Here is a 12,420-nt window from a genome sequence, read left to right as displayed (position 1 = left end):
AGAGATGCTTCCCCTAAAGGATCAGTACTTTAGTAGAAATCATATTTTACATTTAACAAGATACTTATATTTTTATACAGTTAGAAGTTTGGAAACTGTTCAAGGCATGCCTAATGTATTTTTTTTAAATAAAAATAATAAAGTTGGAACTGCCATGGAAATAGGTATCAATGTAAGCAGGGGCATTACTAGAAACCACAGGGCCCTGATGAGAAAATTGTCCCCCAGCTTCAGCAATGTGCCCTCATTGCCCCCAAACAACTTGTGCCTTCTTTGACCTTTGCTCCCCCTTCCAACATTCAACGAATGTAAACACACTTACACAAATTAGACACACTTACTCATACTCACTAACACACACTCCACCTATACTCATGCACACAAGTACACATGTATGCTCACACACACACTACACACATGCATGCGCACACACACAATTACACATCCATACTCACACACACAACTACACATCAATTCTCACGCTCACACACACACCAGTACACATGCATGCTCACACATACATAAGTACAGATGCATGCTCACACACACACGTAAACATCCATGCTCACAAACACACAAGTACACATGCATGCTCACAAACGCACACATACATATATATGTAAATATATATATATATATATACACATACATATGTGCAAACACATTTACATACCTCCCACTCCCACTTACCTCCCACCGCTCTTGCAGCTTGTTATCTGGCTGCTCGTGCATACTGTGCGAGCGAGCAGCCTCTGTTTCACCATGGGGTCACATGATGTCATGTGACCCCCGGTATGCTCCTGTCTTCCCGTGCCGGTTCAAAATAGTTTAGAAAGGGCCCTTCCGAACTGGATCGGTCCAGTCTAGGTTGGAAGAGCCCTTTCTAAACTATTTTGAAAAGGCAGGGGGAGGCAGGAAGGAGGGGTCGCAGGTAGTTATGCCAGTAACGGTTATATGACTATGCATACTCCCCCCGGGGTTGGGGTTAGTGAGCAGAACAAATTATCATTAACAAACAACTAGACTACAATATTTTAATTTCCAGGTCAATCTGAGGCCTAGATGTGTATATATATATATATATATAGTCAAACATTCTTTTTGACATTACGCTGTCTTTGACCACTGTTTCAGGACATAGTTCCTCACTAGAGGGATATGGAAATGTTAATAAGACTAGAAAATGATAATAAGACTGCAAATCCACTGCCAACACTATACAACATAGAACATAAAAATCCTTTCACAATTTATTAAATACTATGTTTTTATATATGATCATTTTTAAGGCTGCTTTAACCTCCTTGTTTCGAAGTGTATAAATCAAAGGATTCAGCATTGGAGTGACAACGGTATAAAGAATAGCAAACATTTTGTCTGTGTTTGGTGAGGACTGGGATCTGGGTTTCATATATGTAGCCATGGCTGAGCCGTAGAATAATGTTACAACCAAAATGTGAGATCCACAGGTTGAGAGGGCTTTCCTCTGGCCCGCAGAAGATGTTATTTTCAAAACAGCTAGAATTATTTTAAAGTATGATACAATAATAAATGCTATCGGTATCATTAAAACGATTACTCCTACAACAAAAATTAACAATTCAATCATTATTATGTTTCCACAACCTAGTGCTAGTATTTCCGGCACTTCACACTGAAAATGGTTAATTTTATTGCTTCCACAAACACCTACATTCCACGTAAATTCAACGGAAGCATACGACAAAATAAACCCACATATATAGGTACCAGTGGCAGTCCTGATACAAACAGACCTACTGATGATTGTAGTATAATGCAATGGGTAACATATAGCTATGTAACGATCATAAGCAATTATAGCAAGAAGAATGCATTCACATTCACCCAAGGAAAGCACAATATACATTTGCATGACACATTCTGCATAAGAAATAGTTTTTGTTGTGGACAACATGTCTTTAAGCATTCTAGGGACAACTGTTGAGGAATAGCAGATATCCAAGAAAGAGAGGTTAGCGAGGAAGAAATACATTGGAGTCTGAAGATTACTGGCTGTCACGGTTATTATAATAATGAGAACGTTTCCAAGAAGGCTTATGAGGTAGATGATGAAGAAGACTAGAAAAAGGATGAATTGTGTCCTCGGATCATCAGAAAGTCCAAGAAGGATAAATTCAGTAACGACTGAGTAATTTTGAATAGCCATTCTGTCTGTTAATGAATGTTTAGCTGTTTACCTTCAAATATAGAACATCTTATTTAAAGGTATATAACATTTGTGCAAAAAGTATAAAATATGACCGGTCTTTACAAAAACCTAATCTTTGTTATATTTGCAAATGTTATACTATTATGTAAATATCATTTTATATTATACTGCAAATAGCATAATCAGTTGTATGATTTAATAGTCCTCACAATATGTATAAAGCAAAAGCAGACCATGACTTAATGATACAATTAATCATCATATTTTTTTAAAAAACTTTTAAAAAAATTATGTTTTCTTGAAGACCTTGGAGATGTCAATGTTACAAGCTACAGCAGTTATTTTCAAAACTGTAAAAAAATAAATAATAAATAAAAAAAATTTAGCTGTTTACCTTCAAATATAGAACATCTTATTTAAAGGTATATAACATTCTTGCAAAAAGTATAAAATATGACCGGTCTTTACAAAAACCTTATCTTTGTTATACTTGCAAATGTTATACTATTATGTAAATATACTATATAATTTTATATTATACTGCAAATAGCATAATCAGTTGTATGATTTAATAGACTTCACAATATGTATAAAGCAAAAGCAGACCATGACTTAATGATACAATTAATCATCATATTTTTTTTAAAAACTTTAAAAAAAAATTATGTTTTCCTGAAGACCTTGGAGATGTAACAAGCTACAGCAGTTATTTTCTAAACTGTAAAAAAAAAATAAAAAAAAATAATAAATACATTTAGACACATTAAATCTGAGATCAAGTCAAACTATTATTTTATCTGCCCAACAGTATAATTATGCAAATAGAATATTATGCAATATAAACCTAAAATTTATTGGAAGCAAAAGAAAACGATGATGATCCTTAAGATAATATGTGGCTTAATTCATCTTACCATCATTAATAAAAAGTGTGATGTCCTCTATACGTTGCCACTTCGTATATTGGTGTGCTCGGCATAAAACTATTTTGGAAAATAATTAAAATAATAATAATAATTAAATAAAAAATAGTTCAATTCTAAATGTTTTAACAGATCAATAATAGTTTTCAGGGAAGAGTGCAACTTTTGTTAAAAAAGAGAAAAGTGCAATAAAGAAGAACCTCTGATCTTTTTTCATAAATAAAATTTAGAGCATGGACGTTTCCAGTCTGAATCCAGAGACAACAGAGTCTGTAGCGCAACAAACGGGCAAAGGGAAAACCAGGTGGCATTTTTATGAAACAAAGCACTTAGCTAGTAACGTGACAATTTAAATAACATTGCTGCCAGGATTTTAACAAGATTACAAACCTGTTGAATATAGGTTTCACAAACCTCATAATGGTGTTGGTCATTTGAGATGTTTAATATTTAATTATGAAGAGATGGGAAAAAAAACAAATAAATGTTTAAATAAAAAGGATTTGAGATGTCAAGTAATATCAGAATAATGTAATTTCTATGTAAGAGTTTTTACAATGACAATTTCATATGATGATATATGGAAAATATGTTGTTAATCATGACATAAGAATGTTAAAAAGAAACATAATCTACAAAAGTGATCAAGTAAACAGACACAAATAAACAAATATACTTGTATCATACCAAGCAGCAATCTATTTTATAAGCAACTTCCAGGTGTAAAGACATCAAAAAAGGCACCTGTCCTCTATTCTCTTCACTCTTTCTTGTAAAGCTGACATTAGAATTATTTGCTTGCAATAATTAAAGGAAACAAAAATGATCCAATGCCAAGTAGTTTAGGATGTCTGTTGAAATATGAATATTGTGGTGTATTACTACTATTGTGTATGTATGTATTTTTCTATGCTATGTTAACATAAATCAACAGATGCTATATAGATTATATTTTTTAACTTATTGCTAGTGTTACGCTTCTCAATCTACACAGAAAAGGAGACAAGATAAGAGACAAAGAAAAACAGATAATTATAGAAAGATGGATAATATATGTTATACAAGGTGCACTGAAATAATACTAATACTAATGCTACCACTATTAATTATAATAAATATTGTTTGGTCTGACTTTATGAGGATATCCTAATATCCAGAAAATGTATGAGGCCTAAACTTAAGAGAAACACTTATCATTCCGAGTTGTTACACTATGACATTGATAACTTGTTTACTTTATGTACAGCTAATACATAATACATTTGCAATAGCTCACTAAATGATTACAACAAATTCAAAAAGATCTTTACCATGTCTTAAATGCCAAAGCTCTGATCAACTGCTGAAAAGGGCACAGAATTTTTATACGTTGCTCTTAAACTAGGTGTGTTCGACCTATTTCCCCAAAGTTTAATTAAAAGGTGCGCTGATCTAAGAGAATAGTGTTTCTAAACTTTAAAAATACCAAAATGATGAATGAAATTACACTGTTTAATTTTGTCTGAAACTTTTTTTATTCCAAAGATAATAGGTACTAGATGGTGCAAATTATTGGGGTTCAAATCATGGTGTGTACAAGCTGGGAGGTTGATGGGTAATGGGACTATAAATGAAAAATATACCATCTTATAAAACAGATATAAACTGTAATGTTAGTGTAGTTTACGGAAAGATATTTTGTGTGTGATGATTAGGTGCAGGATGTATGTCAATCCCTGGCATTCTTTGGACTACACCTAGTTGGGGGAAAACAATATGTTAAATTATATAACAAATTTAATGTCTGGCTCCCCATTTAGGGCAGTTCATATAGTTCTCCACTTTAAAAAGGTAGATATACTACTGGGTCATTATCCTAAGATGGCTATTTTTAAAATATACCAGAAGAAAACCAAAGCATCGGTAAGAACCAGACAGGTGAGGGGTGAGTAAATATCAAGTAAGTACACCAACCACACCAACCACTGCAACCCCAAAACTGGTGAGGTAGCTTGGTTGGTAAAATGCCCCTACCTGCTCCCTTCCAACATCAGGGTCGCAGGTTCAAATACTGCCAGAGTCAACTCAGCCCTTCATTCTTCCGAGGTGGGTAACTGAGTATTGTAAATGATGGCAACTATTATACACCTGCCAATTGATTCCATGAGTGTGCACTAAAAAAAGTGCTTTAGGTCCAACTTAAGATGCTATATAAATAGTAGATGTTGGGTTTTAATAAGAAGCATTTGGCCCAGTGAGTCTGACATATTTTTTTTATTCTGTAAAAACCTCAACCCTTTTTCCTATGTTTAGGATTACCCATAAGCAGTCTATTAACCTTTTTCTGCTAAAAAAGGCTTTCTTTTTATCCACTACCAACTCACTAAAGCAAAATCGTTACACTACATATAGCCAGGGGATGTGCCAATACCATACTGCAAGCCCATTGTGTCTGCAGACTAGAGCTCAGCTGATGTAGAGCATTGTCTCGGCCATTTCAAAATCCAAGCTGGACTGGTGTCATTTATTTGTATGTGTGTTTTCAATTAAGTTAGATCAAACTCCGCATTGTCATGTAATCCAGCTAGTCATGAGTGACCAATTACAGTGTTCAATGTCCATCCAGTCTGACTTCCTAGTAGCTTTAGATGGAAAATGTATGTTTGTGTGTCTTGGTCACACATTACTGCCAGCTACAGATGGTACTTTTAGCCACACGTACCACTCTCAACCACACACACATCACTCTTAATCACACACATTATAGACTGTCTGTGCAAAATGTATTTTATACAATGTCTGATATGAAATTACCTGTTGCTAAACCAGTCCTTTAGATTTCATGCATTGATCTTTATTTATTTTGGCACAGCACATTCCTAAGAGAACCTCACAATCAAGCTTTTCCAGTGTTTCACTTTAGGTTATTTATGGTTTTTTTGAAACTCTTAAATTCTTCATGGCTACCTTAATATCCTTATTTCTAAGTGAATAAATCAATGGATTCAACATTGGTGTTACAATTAAATAAAAGATAGCTATCATTTTGTCCGTTCCCGGTGAAGAGTGAGATCTTGGTTTCATGTAAGAAGCCATACATGATCCATAATATATTATCACAACTATCATGTGAGATCCACAAGTGGAAAAGGCTTTACGTTGTCCTGCAGACGATGTCATTTTCAAGATTGTTAGAATAATTTTGGCATAAGATACACCAATTAAAGTTACTGGAGTCATTAGAATTATTGCTCCAACAAGAAATATAGTTAATTCAATCAAAAATAAATTTTCACATTGAAGGGAAAGTATTTCCGGAATCTCACACACAAAATGATTTATTTCATTGTTTTCACAGAGAACTCCATTTAGCGTAAGTGCCACATGGAAAATTGAGAGAAGAAATCCACATATCCATACTCCAGCGGCCATCTTGATACAAGTAGACCAGTTAATAATAGTAGAATAGTGTAATGGATAGCATATAGCTATATAGCGATCATAAGCCATTATAGCAAGCAATATACATTCAATTTCACCTAAAGAAAATGAAATGTACATTTGAATTGTACATTCTGTAAACGAAATAGTTTTCTTGGCTGACATCAAATCTTTCAGCATTCTAGGGACAGTTGATGATGAATAACATATGTCCAGAAAAGAGAGGTTGGTGAGAAAAAAATACATGGGTTTATGTAGACTGGCATTTGTTATGGTTAAAAAAATGATGAGAGAGTTTGCAAACAATATGATAAAATAAACAATAAGCACAACTCCGAAAATTATAACTTGTGTTTTGGGCTGAGTGGTTATTCCAAGAAGTATAAATTCTGTCACAACACTGTTATTTCTCCAGAACATTCTGTAATTGAATAAAAGAGAACAATAATGATGTCATAGGTCCAATTAGAATAATTGAAACAATATAAAAATAGTTTACATTAGCAAAAACTTGCTATTTTATTTAAAAAAATGTAAGCATCAACAGGCTATCCCACAAGTGTAATACAGTAGATGAGGGCTATAATCGCACCACAGTTTTAGAATATCTGTTATTCACAATTTAACTATATCGTATATGGCAACCTTCAAAGTATTAACTCAAACTTAATCTGGTGGAGAGGTGATGATTTGGGCATGTTTTGCAGCCACAGGATCTGGGAACCTTGCAGTGATTGAGTTGACCATGAACTCCTCTGTACTTTATACCAATGTATTCTAAAGTCAAATGTGAGGCCAACTGTCTCAAAGCTAAAGCTTGGCTGAAATTGGGTCATGCGCCAGGACAATGATCCCAAGCATCAGCCCTGGTCATAATACAGGAGAAAAGGGAGATGCTAAAATTGGAGTATATAGCTCTGAATTATTATTTTTATCATGAAAAGACACAATGCTCTTTCTCTTTCCTGCAGATCACAAAGATGGAGAAAAGACGCAGAACATCTGTACTAACAGTTATTGCTTTGATTGGTCATTACAGCAATCACATGACTACCGGCCGCTAATTGGCCGGACTACGTCGAATGAGAGGCAGTCCCCTGAGGAGAGACATCCAAATGGTACGGAAGGGGTTAAAAAAGGAAACAACACAATATTTTTGAAAACTTTCTTTAATCTACTACTAGTAATAAAACACATCAGTTCCTTATTGTATTCCTCCATGTTCAACTGATGTAAAATTTAAGTATGCATTGAACAGGTGTTATCCCATTTATCACAGATAAAACTCCCCCATTTCCACTCTCCAACTTACATAAAAGGCCCATTTCACCCTTTGACAATATGAATCTGAACATCAATATATTTATATGTATGCTTTCCTACATTTTCATATGCATTAGTTAATAGAAATACAATGGTTTTTGTTAACATACACCATAAAGTTGTCTTTTTACTACAAATCCGAGACACACCTAACTAAGCATACCTGGGCTACTGGAAAAAGTAGGGGGTGGTCACTACCCTACACCATGAACCAGTAAGGATGAAGACACCAGGTTGGTGATCAAAAGAACATCAGGAACACACAGAACACCTGAAAAATGGTCCTGGAAGATCAGCTGTAAGCAGTGAGCAATAAGAAGGCTAGAATAACTTGCACCAGCAGAAGAGCGAGAGACATCCAGTAGACATTGGACAGAAACAATGGTGAGCCTTTTAAAACTCAAACAAGACCCAGCAGATGTAAATATGAATACCAGGTTTGTGCTCATCCAGACGTAGGCACAGGTCAGTATGCAAGACCTATGAACTCCAGGCAGACACAGACACTGTGGGTTCCAAGGCAGTAGACTAAATAAAGCACAAAATTAGATGTAGTCAAAACTAGTAAAGAAGGTTGGTCCAGAACCTGGATAAAAACAGCAGAAGACAGAGACACAAATGTACTTGAGAGGCCGACCACGGGTCTTCAATGGAAACAGCAATCCAACAGGGCAGGAACTGGGACAGTAGTGGAGTGCAATCACTAGGGGTTAGTCAAAATGCAAGCATTAACACAACCAGAGGTAACATTTGTCAGCTGTTTAAATAGCCAGAACACTGTTTTTTTCAGTGCTTATCACATATGCAATATACAGTATGGTTGGCAAAAAACAGCTAGAGTGCCAACAACATAATTTTATGGTATTTTTTTCAATATATCATGAAATCAGATATGACTCATTATGAATGGGGTTTAGCCCCGGTATTCGTTACAAAAATAACCTGATAATTATGTTATAGCAACTGTCTTTTATGGTCTTTGTTCCCTTGTGCTTCTGCATGCGGTCTTGAAAGTATTAAACAAGAAAAAGAAAAGAATAAAACAAAAACATAACCTGGGTCAGCGTTTGAATCTGTCTAGCTTGGTATTGGATTTTTGACCCCCTATCTTTTCCTTAGACCTTTATGAAACTTTCCCTTGCGGTGCTTGCAAGCTGTACCAGTCTGTGTGTTGGAACGTATGCATTATTTGATTTTTGAATTGAATGCTATTCTCTAGTGTATTTTTTACATTTATGTTATGTCACAGAATCCACCCAATTCATTCTAAACAATTTTTTTAAAATGTTATTGTGGGGTTTTCTGGTTCATTAAGAATTGCAATTTTTTTTCAGGTGTTCTACTCTGTTACTAGGGAACGATATATTAGTATATTTCAAAATTTTAAAAAAAGTGCCCACCCCAGAGTCTGGTGGGGCACGGGCATGCTGACCATTCATGGTATGAGGGACCACAGGAGGCTGAATCCTCGTCCAGCTTCTGAACGCAGTCTCTACACTTGATATGCAATATGCAGTATGCAGTAAACACATGAATTTCCTCTGTCCCAAACCTTTAAGAGGAGGACCTGACTAAAAATTGTACATCTTCCATGAAATACAAGTAACATATTAACACTGTGTGTGCGTATATCAATATATATATATATTCTACCGGTTAAACGTTTGAGGTAAAATTAATTTCATTTCATTGGTTTTGAAATAAAAGCACAGTTTGTCCATTAAAATAGCATCATATGGATCAGAAATACATTGGATTTAGATATAATTGTAATTGTAGCTAGAAATGGCTGGTTTTAATGGAATATCTTCCGTTACTATTACTATTATATTTATTATCATGATAGGTTGATTATTTATTATTTCTGATTCTGATTATTCTTAATATCTCTTATTAATCACTCTTAACATTAGGACAGGACACTTATTTTTTTGTTGTTGGTACAGAGGCCCTTTGTCAGCACTTTTGAAAGGTATCTATCTATCTATATATATATGTAATTAATCACTATATTATATACATGCCTCTAAGAATAGTGGGTTAAAAATACAATATATAAAACCTAAAGATTCTTAAGTAGAATTCATATACAGTACATCTATAAGCAAAACAGTTCAAACCAATGGCACATAGATAAATAACATACCTGTAATCAATGGTCACTCTTTAAGCAGCAAATGACTTGCCTTTTTACATCGTTTTATAGTTTAAGTGCCAAAAGCTAATGTTCACTAGAGGGTTATGTCTCCAGTGCTCATTACATCATACTTTTGTACAAAGTTACTATGACAGATATGACTGGTATAGAAAAAGTTTCTGTTCCTTAACTACAAAATTATCCATTCTTGTTACAGGAAAGTTAATTATGTATTACATCAATGATACTGGAGGAAATTTAAAAAATGGATATATAGTGACAAATCATGAAATCTTGTGAATACATCGGGTCTATTTACTAAACTGCATGTGTTTTTTGGTTTGACAAAAAATGGGAGTTTGTCCCAAATTGTATTAACACTTGCAAAAATATCAGCTGGCATCTCCAGAAGATTGTGGGGAGACTTGCACAAACCTATAAAAAAGAAAAAAATAATTAAATAAAAACAAAAAGGAGGCCTCAAGGATATATTCTGTTGCTGATGATGTCTACCCCCTCTTCCTCCACTCCGTGAGCGGGTATAATTAAATTAACCTGGGGAGGGTTTTTCCTGCCCAAGTATATACCCTTCCCCCAAGATTATTAAATGAGAGGTACAGACCCCAGGCCCAGCCGCTCCTAACCCCTATCCTTAGGGGATGGGGAAATTAATAAATTAAGTTCTTGAACAGTGTCTTGGTGCCTTTCACCCCTGCATGCTGGAATGAGGAGGAGTAACTTAAAAACCCTTTGGAGAGATATAGGCCGCATTCTGTGCCTCCCTTTCCCTCTCCATCCAACACTAAATCCACAATTGGAAGCAACATAATGTTTAGGAATCCTAATCACGGATGTAGTTTGGGTTTCTGTAAGAAGAAAGCGTAAACAGTCAGCGGAAAAGGTAGGAAGACATTGAGCGAGAGCATCACAGAGTGTAAATTATTAACTACTAAACATACTGGATGTGGGTGTAGTTTTGGTGGATATGGTTTTGATATAGACTTAGAGGTTGACAGGGCAAAATCCCAGTGTCCTAATTCCATTAGCATGAATGTTTTTGGGAAGCAGGACAGGATACCTGTAATGTATCTGTCTAGTATGGCCTCAACCGTGTCTCAAAAAGGTATTTAGAATTGTATTTCCCAGCTTTAATGCCTTCTGAAAGCCGGGTGTTTCTTTAATGCGTATTTCCATTAACTCATAGACCCATCAGAATGCCGGGGCCCTGGAGCAATTGGTGCAGGGTTCCTCAGAACACTGGGGACCTGGAGCAATTGCTGCTTGTGCTTCACTGTTAATCCAGCCCTGATTACAGTATGCGTGAATGAGGGAATGAATGAGTAAATGAATGAATATGTGTGTGTGATAGCATGGATGTGTACGTAGGGGGCAGGGCACAGGGAGGCAGAAAGTGATGTGCATGTATTGGCTGCTTGTGCATGATAGGAGTGTGATTGCTATATTAAATGTACATGATTGCTAACAGCAATAACACTGCCATCATGCCCGGGCATACCCAGATTCCAGCACAGCTAACATCACACTCATCCTGGAACCTGGGCATGATAGAAGTGTATTTCTCGGGCCCCAAAATTAAGGTGCATCTTATACATGGGAGCGTCGTATACATGGGGAAATACGGTATTTAATAACTTTGCAGTCTTGGTTCAGATCATCCTCAATTTGTGTTTATTTTCAAAATAATCCATCAAATAGCATTTTAACAAAACTAAGATAGCCTAACCAAACATCTGCAACTAATATTCAAACATATTTTAGGGAACACATTCCCCCAGATGTTAAACTACAATTAATTCAACATAATCTGATATTAAAAGCCCTCAGGCAAAGGAAACTCCTAAACATACATAGATTAAAAATGGCCTTGCTTGAATCCCAAAATAAATTGTACCCGAAAAGGACCACAAAAAAGAAACCTGCAAATTGAAGTCACACTTTAGATGATATAAATAATAGTTTGCCCTTTAGAGAGAAGTATTTATACTATACAAAAAGGAAATAAGTCTACCTCTCTACAGCTTGAACATTAACAGATAGGGCACTTCAAGCAAATATTTATTTTATTAAAGATAAGAAACACCAAATAATTTACAAACAGAAACATATAGTGGAGGAGTTTGCAGATTATTATAAGAGGCTATATAACTTGAAAGAAAACTCTGACACACATCAGCCAATTAAGAGGAATATAATGGGTTTTCTTAGACATTTAAACATTGCCAGGTTGACAGCTGACATTCAGAAGAGGCTAGGAGTTCTAGTCTATAAGCAGGCAGACGTTCTAGAGAGCAGGCTGAAGTTGCTGCATTCAAACAACTGGAGTCCCATTAATTGCCAGGGACAGATGGCTTCCCCAATGGGTACTATAAAACTTTTTTTACACTATTAACAAAGCTGAAATTATG

The 12,420-nt window shown here is 35.3% G+C and overlaps 2 protein-coding genes across 2 annotated transcripts; both read right to left on the bottom strand.

The window, feature by feature from the left end:
* Nucleotides 1-1,243: 1,243 nt before the first annotated feature.
* On the bottom strand, nt 1,244-2,188 carry LOC128502218 (olfactory receptor 1019-like). The gene has a single exon (XM_053471978.1). The coding sequence runs from the start codon at nt 2,186-2,188 to the stop codon at nt 1,244-1,246; it is 945 nt and encodes a 314-aa protein (XP_053327953.1).
* A 3,833-nt stretch (nt 2,189-6,021) lies between these two features.
* On the bottom strand, nt 6,022-6,954 carry LOC128502217 (olfactory receptor 2D2-like). Its single transcript, XM_053471977.1, has one exon. It carries the CDS (start codon nt 6,952-6,954, stop codon nt 6,022-6,024), a length of 933 nt encoding a protein of 310 aa, XP_053327952.1.
* Between the last annotated feature and the right edge of the window lie 5,466 nt (nt 6,955-12,420).

The sequence above is a fragment of the Spea bombifrons genome, chromosome 7, assembly GCF_027358695.1.
Source record: "Spea bombifrons isolate aSpeBom1 chromosome 7, aSpeBom1.2.pri, whole genome shotgun sequence".
Taxonomy (NCBI): domain Eukaryota; kingdom Metazoa; phylum Chordata; class Amphibia; order Anura; family Pelobatidae; genus Spea; species Spea bombifrons.
The sequence above is the reverse complement of the archived record's forward strand: the minus strand, read 5'-3'. Positions and strand labels throughout refer to the sequence as shown.